The sequence below is a fragment of the Ascidiella aspersa genome, chromosome 4 (assembly GCF_963924565.1).
Source record: "Ascidiella aspersa chromosome 4, kaAscAspe10.2, whole genome shotgun sequence".
Taxonomy (NCBI): domain Eukaryota; kingdom Metazoa; phylum Chordata; class Ascidiacea; order Phlebobranchia; family Ascidiidae; genus Ascidiella; species Ascidiella aspersa.
Window position 1 is genome coordinate 12,890,499 of NC_139450.1, and position 21,660 is coordinate 12,912,158.

A 21,660-nucleotide genomic window follows, 5' to 3' on the forward strand; every position below is an offset into this window, starting at 1 on the left:
TCCAAAGGTAATTTTCTGTTACGTCGACATTGGCAACAAGCTACTCGTCGCTGACAAGTGCTTCCAAATGGTGAAACTTCGAAAATTCATCTTTGCTAAACGACATTAGCACATTCGTAGGCCACTGAGGCGTTAAATGTTCACTATTACTCATTGGTTATTATGGGTTGATAATTATATGAGATTTGTCTATTAATTTTAGTGAAATTGTTCTCATTTAAAAAAAATATAGCCTCCTTTCCATCATTCATTAGCAAACATCGTGATATTTGCTTTTGAACGAAATAATCCTATTTTTTTTATGCCAGAAATTGCTTCAGAAATTTTCAGAAATTTGCCTCATGAATTTTATCGTGAACAATATTTTATGTTTTATTGTTGAAGTTTTCAATTTTTTTCCTTTAATCTAAACGTTTAATTAATCTAAACGTTTTTACAAATGTAAAAGTTTGCATTGTGGATATACCCAGATAAATTTTCGCGTCTTTTCCGTGAACCAGAATATGGCTAAACTAAAAAATGTGGCTTCAATACTTAACTTAGTTAAATCATGATGTTCACGTAAAAACTACCCTAATTTTAAGCTTAGTTTTAGTGTAGATGTAAATTTGAACTTTCAAATACCATATTGTTAATTTTTGATTCACTTTAAAATATAGCCGTTGGTGTTGTTTACGTAATTAGGCCGGTTTAAAACATCCCAAATAAAGTTGGTCGAACAATGAAAAGAGTTCCATATACGTTTTAGTCATGATGCATTTGTCAATGAAAGCACTCTATCGAATTATTATACAGAATTATCGCATCATACCCTTGCAAGTAAAGTTAACTTTGTCAGTTGGTTATATTCTGTTACATATAATAAAGAGCAACATGCAGTTTAAGCGTAATTATAGTTCACGCACGATATAAGAAATACAAATCTATAATAAAACATTATTTCTGCACATTATGCAAAACTGCTAATAGTCAACACAACAAACTAATCTGAATATATGGGATAAAAAGTAAGAATTAAACTAAATCACTTCAAGCCTTATTTAAATTGGTTGCGAAGCACGGTGACAAGGCCGCTGCTACTTTTGCAAACGAGATCGGCAAGTTTGTCTCCGTTCACATCAATCAGCATGAGAACGTCGCGTTCGTTGATGCAGAACTTGTCGAAGGATCCTTTCCAACTCACGTAGTTGTTGAAACCAGTTGAGCTCGTGAATGAAGCTCGGAGGTTGCTGAAGCAAAAAATATATTTCTTTTTAGTTTTTTAATTTGAGATACCGGTATAAATTTGTAATTCGAAATTAAGGGATGTGGCCTTTATTTGGAATTTATAGAGTTATCAACACCTGATGTTCACCAAGAAACAGCATAATATTATTACCAAAATATTTTCTATTAATATGCAATTTAGTGTTCCATATCATTTTGGTCGACTTATAAATACCTACCCAGTGCTCAAATCTTGGCACAACAAGTCGTCCCTTCCATCGCCGTTAAGGTCGCCGATAACAATCTTTCCGGGTCGCTGGAATGTCGAACAGGTGGAAACCTGTTTCTGGCTTGAGGTGAAGTACTGTCCATTGGAACTTGCTAGGTACGTTATACTACAAAACAATACATTAGTTTTAGAACAGGGGTTCTTAAACAGTTTGAATTGAAATATTAGTTGATATTTGATAAGTATTTATTTTTTGAAAAGTGTTGAACTAAAAATAAAACGTTTTTGCACTGAATGTATATTTAGACTCCATTGCGCTTTCACATTTTTTGCTCCAGAAAGAGCAAATTTTTAAATTCTAATTGAATTGTGACATCAATTTCTGACGTCATCTCTAAAATTCCTTGCCTACACTGGTTTACGCGAACAAAAATCTGAGGGGCCTGCGGTGAAAAAAGCTTAAGAAACGCTGTTTTAGAATATTACTAAACACTTCCTGAATAAATGATAACTTACGTCCAATGATCGGAATAGTAGCAAACTAGATCCTGTCGACCATCGCCGTTAAAATCTCCAGAGTAGATTTTGCCATATCGGCAAATTTTCCTGCTCGATTCCCATCCTTGGGGGTTGAACAGCGACGTTACTGAAATACAAATTGCATTGTTTGAAAGCACTCATATGATTTTATGTTTAGGCAAGATCCAAAATAAGCTATTGGACAGACTTTTACAATTTAATTCACGGTTGCTTATTGCTTAGCCAATGTAATGGTAATACGTGTATTCATAAACTTTTTTTGTTTTCTCGCCATTTGTTAGTTAATATATTTTCCACATACCTGATGTAGGAGTGCATTCCTTTATGTTGCAACTTGTTCCTTGCCAGGCCGATCCAGGGCATCCAGACTGGCCAGCAATGACACCTCGGCAAGGTCTATATCTGTAATAAAGTAAAGTAATGTGAGAAAAAAAGCATAACACAACATAGGCAATCGGGTTTCTACAAATCTAAAATTTAATTAGGCAACTGTCCACCAAGAAGCGAGCTATGCGATCTAAGTTTGGACTAAACACTGACCTCCAGCGGTATCCTCTGCCGCAAGTTTTCGAGCACGAACTCCACGACTGCCAAGATCCCCACGATCCTGAAGATGCGCTGGTGGGAGGACTCGTAGTTGTGGTTACCACACAGGTCTTCTCTTGACACTTTGCAACTTGAGAGGACATTCCCGAGCATTCCGACGATCTACTCGTGACGCAAGTTCGGCTCCTGGTTCGAACCCCGGCGCCGCACGTGACGGAACACTTGCCCCAGGATCCCCACGTCGACCACGTTTCTAGAGAAAAATGTTTTTTGGAAATCAAGTCAGTCAGTTATTAACAAAATGGTATTGTAATTGTATTGTTGTAATTGTTTTAAATATTCCTTACGAGTTGGTGCAACTGTAGTTGTAGTTATAACGTTTGTTCCAGGACATTGATAGAGGGCGTTGATCTGGAAGACATCCTGATCTGTAAACCCGTTTCTCTGGGATCGGATCGGGAGGTTGGTGGATCGGAGGAGGATGGTTGGCTTAAGGTTCTTGGAAAAGGCGTAGCCTCCGTAATGCATGATCGAGTTGGTGTCGTACGGAGATCCCAGTGAATCGACAGAAGTGCGTTTGTTGAAGTTGTGTTCTTTGCCTGAAAATTGGTAAAAGTTTTGAAAACTATTATCCTTTTGAACCAGGCAATAAACATAATGGTTTATTGAAAGTGTTAAGATAAAATACTTTTTTGTTAGAGTGTTTTGAGCATCCAGTATCTATATTTGACACTACTTAACAAACTCTAACATGATATTTTATATACATAATCTATCCATGTTATCAATACACGTTAAAAATGAATTCAGTATTTTCTCATTTTTCACCTTTGTATATGTCTTTAACTTAACAAATATCAGAAAACTTTCAAACAACAGTCAGCGTCAGATCGGTAGAATAGTTTCAAGAAGGTATAACTCACCAGGAGAAACGTTCTCAAGTTGCACCTTGATGTGATCATCCCGATCCGGCCTGGACTGTTCGTGCCAGAATCCCAGCGCGTGCATGAGTTCGTGCTGGACCACTCCCTTCCATTCGCACCCGTTGCCGATTGAAATGTCCTGTCTTCCGCCCCGTCGTCCAATGTAAGACCTACGATAGTATATAAGAATCGATTTTGGGGGAACGTTTTTTGCTTGTTAAACTTTGCCTGTGGTGGGTTTTGTTGTTCACATATACTCTATGTATTTCAATTACATGACCCCGTAAAAACTGTTTTAATGAAGTACATAAAAAATCGTTGCGAGTTAGCTACAAAAATATAATGTAAACCTGTTTGTATTTAGGCACTATACGGTAATTAAATATTGTAGTTACCAGCATCCGCCACTTGAAATGAAATTGATGTAATTTCTCTCGCTGTTCCTCGCGACAAAATCGATACAAGTCTTGTTGCCATAAGCAACGATGGCGTCGGTTATGGCTTTTTGCGCTTTCTCGTCTGAAAAATGCCAAGTTAATTTAAAACTTTCTTTCTAGCATTGCGTTTACTTAAAAATGTTGGCATAAAAAGTTATTCCATCCACAGATTTAGGAAAAAACTCACTCATTGCTTTACTAACGGCGTAAGGAACTTTAACTCGCCCATTTTGACGAACTTCATCCCATTTACCAAATCCAGTCGATGCTGCTTCTTGAACATCTTTTGGCGTTCCTAAATAAGTCTGAAAAAAAAAAGTCAAAACTGTTTCGTAAAGTGTGGCGTTCTTCAAAGAGCTTTAATGAGGAAGATTTTTCTTTTAAATGAATGCCGAGAAAGACACCCAATCGAAAAATAAACGTTTAAAAAGGTATTTTGTATGTGTTGTTTGATTAAATACTATCTTAGACTGCTTTTTGTACCATGTAACTTATGTCATTGTACACTATACCACTCACCTGTGCGATCAATGGCAAGTCTTTGGAGTCATATCTGATATCTTCCTCAAAGAGTCCTTCGCTTTTACACTCGCAGCTCACCTGACAACCGAATGGGTCGCGTTCGAAGCCAACAACGGGACAGACTTGCTCGCAATTTGTCGCGTTAAATGTGCATTTAACTTCATCGTGGCTCTGAATGATGTCTGACGAAATACAAAGTTAAGAATAAATCAATAAACACATTTATAGCATGATGAAAAATTGTTAGGGTTATTGGTATTTAGTAGCCTAGAACGCAATTTAAATGTTTTACAATGCGTCTATTTATGACACAGGTGTGATAACTAGGACGAATATTTTTTTACCTAAAAAATAGGAAATTTTGACCTGAAAAATTAAAATTTTGACAAATTTTAACCTAAATATAATTTATTTTGACAAAATTTTGACCTGTTAGAAATACATTGTTTTAAATAAGCTAGGCAATATTAATTACGCGTTTTTTATACCGTATATTGCTCTAATAAATATATAATACGGTTAAAATGACTTTGAACACAAATCAAAACAAAATTTTTTTGATAATATTGAACGATAAATTTCAAAACAACTGAACGACGAATTTCAAAAAGCTGACTATATATTTTTTTTAATTTTGTAAACGATTTATGTGCATTTTTATTTGATTTTGACTTTACAAATTTTTGACAAATGTTGACCTAACGTGTAAATTTTGACAGAATTTTGACTTTTTTTGACAAGTCAAAAGATATTCGCCCTAGTGATAACACTATACTATGTTTATAGATGCAGATACCTTGTTATGAATAGGCCTATACTTACTCAGACAATAGTTGATATCAATAGGACTTGGAGCATGGACATCACCAGATCGCCCCTGACTCAGTGATAAATAGATTTCTTCGCAGATATCTTTTTGCAAAGGAACTCCTGCAAAAATTACGTTTAATAATAATTAATATAGTGGTGGGAACGAAACATATTTTCTTTTACAAACCTTTGATTGCAGATTAAAACTATTTCATTTAAAATAGCTTAGCACAATATTGCACATTTTGCAATTCAATTCAAAACTTACCAAATGCCGTTTCCATCATAAAGACCCATGTCATCAAAGAAATGAAAACGAGCGCCATGTTTTGTCTCGCAGTTTGTTCGATGCAATCAAAATAGTGAACTGCTTTCAATGATGTTGGTTTCTATTTTTATAGGTTTTTACAGAAAACAATAATAAACCGGTATTACGTCATCACTTTTCCACAAGCCATTTTAATCCGCTTAGTCGTTGAGTCAATTGGTTAACGTTAGTCACTGCCGCACCTAAACCCATGTACAGCCATACCCCTTACATCAACCGGGTTTGGTGCAACATAACTTGCTTGCAAACTAGCAACACGATTGAAATACATAAACTACGCATTTTAAAGGGTTGCACTACGTTTGGCAAGCTATAAGCAAACATGTTTTTAAACCTAAAGCCACCACCGTTTAAACTACGAAACTTATGCTATTAAACTGAACGCTAGATAAATTCGGTTTATTGCAATATTATCTGAAAAACTAATTATTTTTGCCTAGTTTTAAATTTTATTTTATACGTTGTTGTGTTTGTAAATCTTATCTTAATAAAAATTGTTTTTTAAACAATGTATACGAATAATTAGAAATGAGTTTAGTTTGTGTATACACGAGATTATAATATATTAAGGGCATTAGGATCGCGAAATTTGTTTAATTAAACCACTTTGATTGTTTTTCATATGGCTCAAAACAATGTCCCTGGTGTTGCCGATTTATTCGTTCTCATAAAAAAAAATTACTGCTAAACAAACAAAACTATTTTCGGCACTGATCGAAAAGAAATTCGACAAGAGATTTAAGTTGGTAAAAACGTTTTGTTTGATGTCGCACAATCATCCAGTTTGAACTAGCGGCGACCCTGTTACGCATTACGATGGGATAGCTAACACAGAAAAACAAAAATATTCACCTACTTTACAGTCCGTTTATCCTTACAAATGTGTTGTCGCCCTTAAAATCTTAAACGCAATATTTGTTAATTGTCTTTGGTATACATTAATTTTCGCCTCGTACAAAGCGCCTTTTTAAAAGTATTACTATTTGTGGGAAAACTCCAAACGTTCAATTTACTTCGTCTCAAGCCTGTAGTTCAAGTTGCCTAATTGGGATTGTTTCAAAAGTGTTGGCACAGCTTTGCTTTACCAGCACTGGTTTTAATTATTTTTCGTTGGAAAGTATGCGTGTAATAAATATGACAAACAAACATGTACCTTTATGTCTATATTCACATGTTATATATTGTCGTATATTAAAACGACCAATTTCAACAAGTTAAAGAAGTTTGATACACTCTGGCTGGATGTATACTTATTTTCAGATTTTACTATGAGATTTGAAAGTATGTCTACTCTCGCCCGTAATCCTTTCTACCAGAAGTGTTGTGAATAGTCATTTCCGCTGCACTAATCCAATCCGTTGATCCTTAGGTGTGAAAATGCCGCGAATTCAATGCTTTATGGATCGATGAACACATCTGTTATGAACAACAAAACAGTAGGCCATATTTAAACAGTGTGAAATATTAGTCATAGGTTTTAAAGGGGGGAGAGGAGCATTAATATTTTTAGAGAAGTCGTACCAAAGTTACTTTGTAATGTTACTTTTTGATTATAGCGATATATCATCCAAATCACAAAGAGTCGCATTGGACGGTAAACACAAAATGGGTAGTGTTTCTTGGTTACAAAACATAGATTATTGCATTTCTTGGTTCCAAAAGTATGTGTCTTAAAAGGTAAAAAGTGGGTCGCGTAGGCACTTTTAAAATCTGCCCCAAATTAGATTGTCATCAATTTATCCATGATATTTTTTCTCTCTATTCAAGTTCGTCCTTACCACTGACCGAATTATTGCATCAAACGGATTTATTTGGTTTTGCAGCATTAAACTGAATTATAGTTTTTCACGTGTTTTGGGTTGCAAAGTGTTGATAAACTTAAATTTGGGTTGCACTAAAAATGTTGGGAAACCACTGGCTTAGCACATTAGTCTATTTTTTAGCTACGTACCACCTCGAATATTTTGCATGTAGGCTATGACTTAGCCCTTTACAATGACGAATATCGCGTGGTTTTATAATTAAATGTAGGGATGTCTGAAACTTAGCATTTTAATCGATATCCGTTATTTTAGACAAAAAATATCGCAAACCGATACCATTGACGCCATTTCTATATTCCAACAAGAAAATTGGATGAAATCCAACGTTGAAAAATTTGCTTCCCGAGTGAGTTGGCCGAAAATCGTTGATCGTTAGGAAGTTTACTTTCTTCCAGTTGATAAGCTTGTGTTGTTTTTATTATTGTACCTTCTTTAGCTTTAATCGCATAGCATGACTAAAATTTCTATAATAACTTGGTACCTAATAGGCCGATTTTATACCGGACGAATACTAGTACTTGTTACGGGTATCGGCTACGATCCGATATTATCACACAAGCCTATATAGGCTTAAACATTCTTCTCGCTCGTCGCATAAGCGTTAGCAACGATTTCATTGCATAATTTTGTTTCTCTCGGGTATCCCAGTTTGAGAACGCCTGGTTAATGGATTTTGCATAATGGCTGTTGTGCTCAGCTGCATGCCTGCACCTCAATCACACAAGATTGTGAGAAATGCTAAAACATCAAAAATCGGAATAATTCATATCGGTTCTCTGTTTTACGAGAAAAAAACTAATATGAAAAAAATTAACAGAAAATCTACGAAGTGTTTTGAGCTGAAAAAGTCCTCGAAATAGGTTCAAACATATATTAGAAAAACCAAGGGGAATAATGCGACCTCGAAAATGTTTTGCTTTTCAATATAGTTAAAATATAAAAAAAAAAAAACATAATTTGTAAGGCATATGCCCGTAACAAATATGTAATTTTCCTGTAGGCTGACTTGACGAACTTGTTGTAATTTTATATGTTGTCATTTTGCAAGCAAATAATGTTACGAGGATGAGTAATAAAAATACGAATCTGCGAAAGGATTTACGCAAATGACTAACGTCCATCCAGGAACGGTGTGAAAAAATAGCATCGAAAAATGGTGACGTAATATCCTTTTATTGTTTAAGGTTAGAGCGTATAAAAGCGTCGACGCGATTAACATCATTCAAAGCAGTTTGAGTATTTCAAATACATGAACCCAACGTTGAAACAAAATATGGCGGTCGTTTTCCTTTCTATGATGGTAGCTGTCTTGATAATGGCACCGGCCCTTGGTAAGTTGTTGTGAAAGTGTTAAATAAAATAAATATACTGAGTTACAAGGCTATTTTTATATTCAGATACAAATATTTGAGATTTAATAAGGTACATTTATTGCAGGAGTTCCACTTCAAAAGGATATTTGCGAAGAAATTTATTTGTCACTAAGCAAGGAACGATCGAGTGAAGTCAATGCTCCCAACCCGATCGACATAAACTATTGTCTTAGTAAGAGTCCTATTTATCAGTATGTTGTTCATATCCTGTATACATATATTCAATGAATGAACGGTTCACAATCGTCTGAAAAGGCCAGTGTTACGTCTGCAATACATAGTCAAGATGTTTTCAATTACCGTATCCAACAGTTTTTGAAGCAGTAGCGATGGATTTTTTTATCTATCCTTAACTTTGTATTTCGTCAGACATCATTCAGAGCCATGATGAAGTTAAATGCACATTTAACGCGACAAATTGCGATCAAGTCTGTTCGTTGTTGGCTTCGAACGCGACCCATTCGGTTGTCAGGTGAGCTGCGAGTGTAAAAGCGACGGACTCTTCGAGGAAGATATCAGATATGACTCCAAAGATTTGCCGTTCATCGCACAAGTGAGTATGATGTAGTGTAAAATATGTAAAAATAATAAGTCACATGGGCCAAGCCTAAAAATAGTTTTTACTTGTTGCGTTTTTCATATTATATTTAGTTTGTTTTAGTTTTTTAACCGTACGCGCGAACCAAACATCACATATCATTCAAAAATAGAATATCTACAATTATGTATGTGTTTTGGATTGATTGGTTTTGTCCACTTTTATAAAATTTATTCTATTATATTTTTCAATTGTTTCCAGACTTACCTAGGAACGCCAAAAGATGTTCAAGAAGCAGCTTCGACTGGGTTTGGTAAATGGGATGAAGTTCGTCAAAGCGGGCGTGTTAAAGTTCCCTACACCGTTAGTACAGCAATGAGTAAGTTCTTGTATAATCTGTGGGTTTAATAACTTTTATGCTAACATTTGTAAGTAAACGAAATACTGAAAAAAGTTAACAATACCTTGGTATTTTCCAGACGACAAAGCGCAAAAAGCCATAACCGACGCCATCGCTCCTTATAGCAACAAGACTTGCATCGATTTTGTCGCGAGGAACAGCGAAAGAAATTACATCAATTTCATTTCAAGTGGCGGATGCTGGTAAGTAGGATGCTCGACAGAGATATACTGCCTAAATAAAACAGGTTTACATTATTTTTATGGCTAACTTGCAACGCTTTTTTACGTAGGCTACTCGAAAAACAAGTTTTGACATGGCCATATAATTGGAATACATAAAGTAAATAAAAACAACATGTTAGAGAGCATAAACAACTAAAACCCACCACAGGCCATTTTAACAAGCAAAAAACGATCGGGGTTTGTATATTATCGCAGGTCTTACATTGGACGACGGGGCGGAAGACAGGACATCTCAATCGGCAACGGGTGCGAATGGAAGGGAGTGGTCCAGCACGAACTCATGCACGCGCTGGGATTCTGGCACGAACAGTCCAGGCCGGATCGGGATGATCACATCAAGGTGCAACTAGAGAACGTTTCTCCTGGTGAGTTGTACTTTTACTCAAACGTCTGAATTCGTTTTTTTTTTAACGTATTGATAACATGGATACGTTATGCTCAGTATTTTAAAAATCATGTTAGAGTTGTTTTAAAACTAAAATTAGTGCCGAGATAGATATTTTCTGTGCAATACATTCTAACAAAAAAAAATATTATATCATTTTCGATAAACAGTTATAGCTATGACTCAAAACGATAATTGTTTTCATACCGTTTACCAATTTTTAGGAAAAGAACACAACTTCAAAAAGCGCACTTCTGTCGATTCGCTGGGATCTCCGTACGACACCAACTCGATCATGCATTACGGAGGCTACGCCTTTTCCAAGAACCTTAAGCCAACCATCCTCCTCCGATCCACTAACCTCCCGATCCGATCCCAGAGAAACGGGTTTACAGATCAGGATGTCTTCCAGATAAACGCCCTCTATCAATGTACTGGAACAAACGTCATAACTACAACTACAGCTGCACCAACTCGTAAGGGATATTAAAAAAAATACATCAATACTAGTACAATACAATTTTTAATAACTGACTGATTGGATTGTCAATTCGTACATTATTCTCTAGAAACGTGGTCGACGTGGGGATCCTGGGGCAAGTGTTCCGTCACGTGCGGCGCCGGGGTTCGAACCAGAAGCCGAACTTGCGTCATGAGTAGGACTTCGGGATGCTCAGGAATGTCCTCTCAAGTTGCAAAATGCCAAGTGAAGGCCTGTGTGGTAACCACAACTACGAGTCCCCCCACCAGCGCATCTTCAGGGTCGTGGGGATCTTGGCAGTCGTGGAGTTCGTGCTCGAAAACTTGCGGCAGAGGGTACCGCTGGAGGTCAGTGTTTAGTCCAAACTTGGATCACATAGCTCGCTTCTTTATGGACAGTGACCTAATTAAATATTTTAGAGGATTTGTAGAAAACCTGATTGCCTATGTTATGTTATGATTTTTCACACATTACTTTACTTTATTACAGATATAGACCTTGCCGTGGTGGCTTTGCTGGCCAGTCTGGATGCCCTGGATCGGCCTGGCAAGGAACAAGTTGCAACATAAAGGAATGCACACCTACACCAGGTATGTGGAAAATATATCAAATAACAAATGGCGAGAAAACGAATAATGTTTTTGAATGCTTACTATTTCAGTCGCTAAACACCCTTGAATTAAATTGTAAATGTTTTTTTTTAAGAATTTGAGTTCCTAAGAAACATGTTTTGAATCTTGCCCAAAGATCACATTCATATGAGTGTTTTTTTAAACAATAAAACTCGCATTTCAGAATCGTCGCTATTCAACACCCATGGATGGGAATCAAGCAGGCAAATTTGTCGGTACGGAAAAATCTACTCAGGAGATTTTAACGGCGATGGTCGACAGGATCTAGTTTGCTACTATTCCGATCATTGGACGTAAGTTGTCGTTACTCCAGAACCGTTAGTTTTTGATATAATTCTCAAAGTAATGTATTGTTTTGTAGTATCACGTACCTGGCAAGTTCCCGTGGACAATACCTCATCTCAAGCCAGAAACAAGTTTCCACCTGTTCGACATTCCAGCGACCCGGAAAGATTGTGATCGGCCACCTTAACGGCGATGGAAGGGACGACTTGTTGTGCCAAGATTTAAGCACTGGGTAGGAATTTAAAAGTTGATCAAAATACTAAGGACACACTGAATTGCATAGCAATAGAAAATAGTCTGGTATTAATATTTTTCTGTTTCTGAGGGATATCTGGTGCTGTTAACTTTTCAAATTCGAAATAAAGTTTATATACCTTAATTTTAAATTACAAATTTATATTTGACATTCAAAACTACAAATAATATATTTTGCTTCAGCAACATCCGAGCTACATTCACGAGCTCAACTGGCTTCAACAACTACGTGAGTTGGAAAGGATCCTTCGACAAGTTCTGCGTCAACGACCGCGACGTTCTCATGCTGATTGATGTGAATGGAGACAAACTTGCCGATCTTGTTTGCAAAAGTAGCAGCGGCCTTGTCACCGTGCTTCGCAACCAGTTCAAAGTTTAATCATTTTAAAGTTTAATCACGTCTACTTTTAATCGTCTATATTCAGACTAGTCTTTTGTGATGGCTATTAGGATTTTTGCATGTCAATTTATGATTATAAATGGTAAACGGATATATCAAGCATATGCAGAAATCATGTTTTATTATACTCAAATGTGCTATTTGTGGTCGTATTTCTTGTTTTTTGTGTGAACTAGATTTACGCTTAACCCATATGTTACAGTTTCTTTGTAATAGTTTAAACCAACTGACAAAGTTAATTTTACTTGCAAGGTATGACGCGATAATTCTGTATGATAATTCGATAGGGTGTTTTTATTGGCAAATGCAGCATGAGAGGCAAAAACGTGTATTGAACTGCAGTTAATTGTTCGACCAACTTTATTTGGGATGTTTCAAATCGGCCTAATTGCATAAACAACACCAACAGTTAGATTTTAAAGCGAATCAAAAATTAAACATCATAATTTAACTTAGATAAGTATTGAAGGGACCTTTTTTTTAGTCGTACTATGGTTTACGGGAAAGACGAGAAAATCTATCTTGGGCGAACAATGACAATCTTTACATTTGCAAGAAACGTTTACATTTGCAAAAAAACTCTTTTACGCTTTGAAAGGAAAAATGGTATTGTTTTGTAGTGTACAAAAAATAACAAAAACTTTGGCAATAAAAAATAAAATATTGTTTGGTGCCACGATAAAATTTATGAGGCAATTCCTGAAAGTTTATGAAACCATAACTGGCACGAAGAGACTGGGATTATTTCATTGGTAATGAATGCTTGAAAGGAAGTTATATTTTAAAAATCCGAATAAAAGGTTTCACTAAAGTTAAATGTGATAACAAAAAATGCAGAACACCGGTCGGTTTGACGAAAAACAAGTCTCATATAATTATCTACTTATAATAACTTTGACTTGTCAAAAAGTCTTTGTCACAATTAAAAAGTTAGGTGAAAATTTGTCAAATTTATTTCAAGTTATAATATGCAAATAAATCGTTTACAAAACTAAAAAAAGTATAGTCAGCTTTTTAAAAATGTTGTTTTGTTAAATTTTTTTATAAAAGTATAGTTTTAAATTATATTCAGCGCCATTTTAACTGTAATATATCTTCATAAGAGTAATATTACGGTATACGCGAGTCGGCAGAGTGAACCACCCAGGTGTTTATAGTCTGTGTTGTAAACAAGTCATTTTGAAATGACTTAAGTCCCAGTCAAGTCATTCGTAAAATAACTTAAGTACAAGTCAAGTCTTTTTGAATAAATAACAAGTCAAGTCCCAGTCCATGTTATCGGTTGCCCAAAGTCAAGTCCCAGTCAAGTCATTGTTAGAGCAAGTCAACTTCAAGTCCAGTGTGGGGCACGAGTTTAGTAGTTGAGGTTTCTGACTCTCGCTTTAAGGTAACTTGAAGGTTGCGTGCGTATAACTCGTTAGCCAACCACAAGACGTATAGGTTAATAGAATTGTATTATCTGATAAGCGAACAACCAGTTAAACTATAGAAGGCGGACAAGTTAGCATATAGAAGATGCTACATGCAATATCAAAGTTGCAAACAGGAAGACGATAACTGAGAAGAAGTTTTTCTTACAAGCGGAAGGCGGTCTTAAATAGCTACCGACAATCAAACTGCTGACCGCCGAGATAATCGCGGAACGGACATTTAGCATTTACACTTTGGTGCGAGTACAATAAATCTGGGGCATAAGCCGTTACAGTATAAATTGCACAATAAACACAAAATCTCTTAGTCGGTAAATAGCCGTGCGCTCCACCAGCCCTTGTCAAAAAAATAAAACTTTAAATTAATAAAACCGGCAAACTCCTCCGATCATTATGGGCAACTCAAGTCAAAAATAATATAAAAGCAGCATATAACAAGCAAATTCTTTTATGTGCAAAGATTGGGCTAAATATCGCAATTTTATAATTAATTGCTTAATTAAAACAATTTATTTTAACCCAAGTCCAAATGACTTAAGTCAAGTCAAGTCATTTGCCCAAAAGACTTAAGTCAAGTCAAGTCTTTTTGCCCAAAAGACTTGAGTCAAGTCAAGTCATTTAAAAACAGTGACTTAAGTGCACTTAAGTCAAGTCATTGACCTAAGTCATTACAACACTGTCTATAGTTTATCGTATTAGGTTCAGCTCGAACTTCGTTTTTGCTTTATATAGTAGAGTTTTCTGATTTGAACAATTATAAGCCCATCGAACAGTATTTGCTGTCTTTTTTGCTTGTGATTTACAATTATCCATTTTATATTTCGATGCTAGGTCTTTGTTAAATTTGTGCAAATATTTTTACCTTGTATTTCAACGGTTTGCACAACATTCTTCTAAAATAACCAGCGTCTTGTTTTCTTTGGCTTTTTATAATTGTTTGTCTTTTATAAACGACAAAAATATCGACTAAGCATTTTCATGAGTTTTGCATAAACCCGAAAAAACAACCGACTTGGTTGCGACCGGTAGGCCTAATCAGTAAAACATCAAAAACCTGTGGTTGAGGACGCCAATACACTAATGTAGTACCTTAAACAACAATATGTTGTTTAAATAAAATTTAATTTTAATAGGTTAAAATTTTGTAAAAAAATCGATTTTTAGGTAAAATTTGTCAAAATTTTTTTTAATTTTTTAGGCAAAAAACAAACGTACTTTTCAGCGGCGAGTCACTTGTTGTTAATGTCGACAAATCAGCAAATTATCTGTGCATTTAACACGGTTGCGCTCTGGATAATTATTAAATAAAACTGGGGTACGGGAGATTTTCAAAATCTCCTTTCAAACTGGGGTACGGGAGAGAACCAAAATTATTTAATGAAATCGTTGCTACGCTAATGTAACAAGCGAGAAAAGTTTTAAGCCTACTAAGTATAACTACAAAATCACTATGCTATTTGTCCGTTTCATAACGAATCAGCTGATGACATTAAAAGTAGTGCATGTGATTTTATCTATACGTATTTTGCTAAAGTCAGGACTGAATTAAGTCGCGGCTTTCAACTAGGTATGTATAATAACATTTGATCGGAGCCGATATCCGTTCCAAGTGGTATTATTTGTCCGACCTGGAATCGGTGCCTATCCGGTACACAATAATAGAAATTTCAGCTATGCGATCAAACAAAGAAAGTAAACTTTTTAACGATAAAGCAATTTTCGGCCAATCCACTTAGGAAGAAAATTGTTGAATGCTTGAATTTCATCCAATTTTCTTAATGGAGTATACAAATAACGTCAATGGCATCGGTTTGCGATATTTTTTGTCTAAAATAACGGATATCGAAATAAAATGTCAAGTGTTAGACATTCCTACATCTAACCATAAAAACACGTGTTATTCGTTATTGTTAAATGGTAAGTCAAACATGCAAAATATTTGATACGTAGCCAAAAACCAAAAATAGACTAATGTGCTAAGGCCAGTGGTTCCCAAACATTTTCAGTGAAACCCAAATTTGAATTTATCGACACTTTGAAACCCAAAACACGTAAGAAACAACAACTCAAATTTAATGCGACAAAACCAAAGAAGTGCGCGTGATGCAATAATTCAGTCGGTTGGGATGGAACGAACTTAAATAGAAAGAAAAAAGTTCATGGATAAATTTTTAACAATCTAATCTTGGGCCAATTTTGGTAGCTTCTGCGCAACCCACTTTGTTACCCTTCGAGACACATACTTGGGAACCAAGAAATGCTATACTTTTTGTGTTCACTGTCCAGTGCGACTTAATATGAGTTGAATGATATATCGTTTCAATAGAAACGTAACATTACAACGTAACTTTGGTGCAACTTTTCTCAAAATGTTTATGCCCTTCACCCTCCCCCCTTTAAACCCATGACTAATAGTTCACACTGTTTTAATCTGAAACTACTGTTTTGGTGTTAATAAGAGTTGTTTTCATCGATTCATGAAGCGTTGATTCGGGGCATTTTTACACCTAAGGATGAACGGATTGGATTAGTGCAGCGGAAATGACTATTCACAACACTACTGGTAGGAAGGATTACGGGCGAGAGTATAGGCATACTTTCAAATCTCATAGTAAAATCTGAAAATAAGTATACATTCAGCTAAACTGTATTACACTCATTTAACTCCTTGATATAATGTACGACAAGATAAAAAAGATTATTTTGGACATATAGGTAGCCTACATGTTTGTTTGTGATGTTTGTCAAACGTAAAGTTTAGAACTAAAAAAATGAAAACCAGTGCTGGTAAAGCAATGCTGAGCTAACACATTTAACAATCCCAAGTACTTCAACTACAGGATTGAGACATGACTAAGTGAACGGACGTTTGGCATTTGTCCACAAATAGTCGTATACTTTTAAAAAGGTGCTTTGGCGAGGCGAAAATTAACGCAAACCAAATTTTACGCTTACGATTTTAAGGGCGACAACAAATTTGTAAAGACAAACGGATTGTTTAGTTCTTTGGGTGAATATTTTCTGTGTTTCCTGTGTTAGCTATCCTATCATAATGCATAACAGGGTCGCCGTTATTTCAAACTGGATGATTTTGTAGTAACAATTAAAACGTTTTAACCAACCTAAATCTCTTGTTTAAATTTTCTTTGATTACTGCCGCAAATATTTTTGTTAGTTTTCAAAGTGATTTATTTAAGCAAAATTCGCGCCGCCCCCAGTTCCTTTTATTCCTTATCTCGTTTCAAGGCGGACCCAACACACGCAACTTTAAGCATGTTGGAAAATGTCATTCAATATAATGGTCTCTAATCGTACACAACTAATTGTATTAACTATCAAGAAGCTTACCAATTGAGCAAAAGCAGATTTTTTTCTTAATTACCTATCGGCACCCTTGAGCATTAGAAATGGGCGCAGGGCGCTAAACGATGGTTTACGTATAAAAAAATGTTTGCTTATGGTATGCCAAATGTAGTGCAATCCTTTGAGAAGCCCACATATTTTATGTATTTTAATTGTATTGCTAATTTGCAAGCAAGTTATGTTGCACGAAAGACAGGCAATGTAAGAGGTATTACTGTACATGGGTTTAGTTATGGCAGTGACTAACGTTATCCAATTGACTCAACGACTAAGCGGATTAAAATGGCCTGAGGAAAAGTGATGACGTAATACCGGTTTATCATTGTTTTCCGTGAAAACCTATAAAAATGGAAAGCGTCGAAGCAAGAAACATCATTGAAAGCAGTTCAATTATTTTGATTGCAACAAACAAACTGCGAGACAAAACATGGCGCTCGTTTTTATTTCTTTGATGACATGGATCTTGACGATGGAAACGGCAATTGGTAAGTTTTTGAATTTAATTGCAAATTGCGCAATAAAGCGCTAAGCTATTTAGAATGAATTAGGTTGAATCTGCAACTAAGGGTATCTTAAACAAAACATATTTCTTTATAACCACTAGGCTATAATTAAACGTGATTTTTGCAGGAGTTCCTTTGCAAAAAGATATCTGCGAAGAAGTTTATTTATCACTAAGTCAGGGGCGATCTGATGAATTCAATGCCCCGAGTCCGATTGATATCAACTATTGTCTAAGTAAGTGTATTCGTAATATGACTTCTGCATCTTTAAATACAATATTGTGTTATCACACCTGTTTCACAAATAGACGTATTGTAAAACACTTATGTTGCGTTCTATGGTTTCTAATTACTATTAATCCTAGCAATTGTTTATCAGGCAAAAAAAATCATTTTTTATGTTTAACTTTCTATTTCGTCAGACATCATTCAGAGCCATGATGAAGTTGATTGCCCATTTAACGCGTCAAGCTGCGATCAAGTCTGTCCCGTTGTTGGCTTCGAACGCGACCCGTTTGGTTGCCAGGTGAGCTGCGAGTGTAAAAGCGACGGACTCTTTGAAGAAGATATCAGATATGACTCAAAAGACTTGCCATTGATCACACAGGTGAGTTTGATGTAGTGTAATACAATATAGGTTACATGGGCCAAAGAGCAGCCCTAAAAAAGTGTTCACTTGTTGCGTTTTTCATATCATATTTAGTTTGTTTTAGTTTTTTTAACCTTAATCGCGAACCAAACATCACACATCAACATTTAAAAATATTAATATTAACTTTATAATTAATACGTGTTTTGGATTGACTGCTTTTTTCAACCTTTATTAAATTCTTTATTTTAAATTTTTCAATTGTTTTCAGATTTACCTAGGAACGCCAAAAGATGTTCAAGAAGCAGCTTCGACTGGGTTTGGTAAATGGGATGAAGTTCGTCAAAGCGGGCGTGTTAAAGTTCCCTACACCGTTAGTACAGCAATGAGTAAGTTCTTGTATAATCTGTGGGTTGAATAACTTTCATGCTAACATTTGTAAGTAAACGAAATACTGAAAAAAGTTTACAATACCTTGGTATTTTCCAGACGACAAAGCGCAAAAAGCCATAACCGATGCCATCGCTGCTTATAGCAACAAGACTTGCATCGATTTTGTCGCGAGGAACAGCGAGAAAAATTACATCAATTTCATTTCACGTGGCGGATGCTGGTAAGTAGGATGCTCGACAGAGATATACTGCCTAAATAAAACAGGTTTACATTATTTTTATGGCTAACTTGCAGCGCTTTTTTACGTAGGTTACTCCAAAAACAAGTTTTGACACGGCCATATAATTGGAATACATGAAGTAAATACAAACAACATGTTAGAGATCATAAACAACTAAAACCCACCACAGGCCATTTTAACAAGCAAAAAACGATCGGGGTTTGTATACTATCGCAGGTCTTACATTGGACGACGGGGCGGAAGACAGGACATCTCCATCGGTAACGGGTGCGAATGGAAGGGAGTGGTCCAGCACGAACTCATGCACGCGCTGGGATTCTGGCACGAACAGTCCAGGCCGGATCGGGATGATCACATCAAGGTGCAACTAGAGAACGTTTCTCCTGGTGAGTTGTACTTTTACTCAAACGTCTGAATTCGTTTTTTTTTAAACGTATTGATAACATGGATACGTTATGCTCAGTATTTTAAAAATCATGTTAGAGTTGTTTTAAAACTAAAATTAGTGCCGAGATAGATATTTTCTGTGCAATACATTCTAACAAAAAAAAATTATTATAACATTTTCGATAAACAGTTATAGCTATGACTCAAAACGTTAATTGTTTTCATACCGTTTACCAATTTTTAGGAAAAGAACACAACTTTAAAAAGCGCACTTCTGTCGATTCGCTGGGATCTCCGTACGACACCAACTCGATCATGCATTACGGAGGCTACGCCTTTTCCAAGAACCTTAAGCCAACCATCCTCCTCCGATCCACCAACCTCCCGATCCGATCCCAGAGAAACGGGTTTACAGATCAGGATGTCTTCCAGATAAACGCCCTCTATCAATGTCCTGGAACAAACGTCATAACTACAACTACAGTTGCACCAACTCGTAAGGGATATTTAAAAAAATTACATCAATACTAGTACAATACAATTTTTAATAACTGACTGAGTGGATTGTCAATTCGTACATTATTCTCTAGAAACGTGGTCGTCGTGGGGATCCTGGGGCAAGTGTTCCGTCACGTGCGGCGCCGGGGTTCGAACCAGAAGCCGAACTTGCGTCATGAGTAGGACTTCGGGATGCTCAGGAATGTCCTCTCAAGTTGCAAAATGCCAAGTGAAGGCCTGTGTGGTAACCACAACTACGAGTCCCCCCACCAGCGCATCTTCAGGGTCGTGGGGATCTTGGCAGTCGTGGAGTTCGTGCTCGAAAACTTGCGGCAGAGGGTACCGCTGGAGGTCAGTGTTTAATCCAAACTTGGTCACATAGCTCGCTTCTTCATGGACAGTGACCTAATTAAAATATTTTAGAGGATTTGTAGAAAACCTGATTGCCTATGTTATGTTATGATTTTTCACACATTACTTTACTTTATTACAGATATAGACCTTGCCGTGGTGGCTTTGCTGGCCAGTCTGGATGCCCTGGATCGGCCTGGCAAGGAACAAGTTGCAACATAAAGGAATGCACACCTACACCAGGTATGTGGAAAATATATCAACTAACAAATGGCGAGAAAACGAATAATGTTTTTGAATGCTTACTATTTCAGTCGCTAAACACCCTTGAATTAAATTGTAAATGTTTTTTTTTAAGAATTTGAGTTCCTAAGAAACATGTTTTGAATCTTGCCCAAAGATCACATTCATATGAGTGTTTTTTTAAACAATAAAACTCGCATTTCAGAATCGTCGCTATTCAACACCCATGGGTGGGATTCAAGCAGGCAAATTTGTCGGTACGGAAAAATCTACTCAGGAGATTTTAACGGCGATGGTCGACAGGATCTAGTTTGCTACTATTCCGATCATTGGACGTAAGTTATCGTTACTCCAGAACCGTGAGTTTTTGATATAATTCTCAAAGTAATGTATTGTTTTGTAGTATCACGTACCTGGCAAGTTCCCGTGGACAATACCTCACCTCAAGCCAGAAACAAGTTTCCACCTGTTCGACATTCCAGCGACCCGGAAAGATTGTGATCGGCGACCTTAACGGCGATGGAAGGGACGACTTGTTGTGCCAAGATTTAAGCACTGGGTAGGAATTTAAAAGTTGATCAAAATACTAAGGACACACTGAATTGCATAGCAATAGAAAATAGTCTGGTATTAATATTTTTCTGTTTCTGAGGGATATCTGGTGCTGTTAACTTTTCAAATTCGAAATAAAGTTTATATACCTTAATTTTAAATTACAAATTTATATTTGACATTCAAAACTACAAATAATATATTTTGTTTCAGCAACATCCGAGCTACATTCACGAGCTCAACTGGCTTCAACAACTACGTGAGTTGGAAAGGATCCTTCGACAAGTTCTGCGTCAACGACCGCGACGTTCTCATGCTGATTGATGTGAACGGAGACAAACTTGCCGATCTTGTTTGCAAAAGTAGCAGCGGCCTTGTCACCGTGCTTCGAAACCAGTTCAAATAAGTCTTGAAGTTGTGATTTAGCTGAATTCTTATTTTTTTATCCTATATATTCGGAATAGTTTATTGTGTGCAACCTGTTATTGGTGTGAGTTATATATCTTTAACTGGGATTGTAGCCCATTCAATTAAAAATGATTTACTGCGAAAACGGAGTGACAAAACTACATGCTACTTTAGTGAATATGCGGTATTTATACCGCATTGTATTTTAAATTGTTCTTTATGCGGAAGTTCGTTTCGTATTCTGTATTTCTCGACTTTAAAATCTTTTAATGAATATTATTAATTGATTACATTCTACTTTATGCTCCAAAAACATTAATTTTAAACTTTCAAAGTAATTCTGT

General features: G+C 36.1%; 2 protein-coding genes across 2 annotated transcripts; one reads left to right on the forward strand and one right to left on the reverse strand.

Annotated features, from left to right (window-relative positions):
- Positions 1-1,036: 1,036 nt before the first annotated feature.
- Positions 1,037-5,539, reverse strand: LOC146147968 (uncharacterized). Its single transcript, XM_083387973.1, has 12 exons — positions 5,482-5,539; positions 5,226-5,333; positions 4,401-4,585; positions 4,069-4,186; positions 3,840-3,963; positions 3,445-3,614; positions 2,869-3,120; positions 2,516-2,774; positions 2,277-2,377; positions 1,952-2,081; positions 1,446-1,601; positions 1,037-1,229 (listed from the first exon to the last, which is right to left on the reverse strand). Exons 1-12 carry the CDS (start codon positions 5,537-5,539, stop codon positions 1,037-1,039), a joined length of 1,854 nt encoding a protein of 617 aa, XP_083244099.1.
- A 3,140-nt stretch (positions 5,540-8,679) lies between these two features.
- On the forward strand, positions 8,680-21,314 carry LOC146147969 (uncharacterized). The gene is given in 24 exon segments (XM_083387974.1): positions 8,680-8,695; positions 8,802-8,909; positions 9,107-9,169; positions 9,172-9,290; positions 9,537-9,654; positions 9,755-9,878; positions 10,116-10,285; positions 10,530-10,781; positions 10,875-11,133; positions 11,276-11,376; positions 11,582-11,711; positions 11,780-11,935; positions 12,142-12,290; positions 17,782-17,889; positions 18,077-18,261; positions 18,515-18,632; positions 18,733-18,856; positions 19,094-19,263; positions 19,509-19,760; positions 19,855-20,113; positions 20,256-20,356; positions 20,562-20,691; positions 20,760-20,915; positions 21,122-21,314. Coding segments are annotated over 24 exon segments (3,561 nt in total).
- Positions 21,315-21,660: the final 346 nt, after the last annotated feature.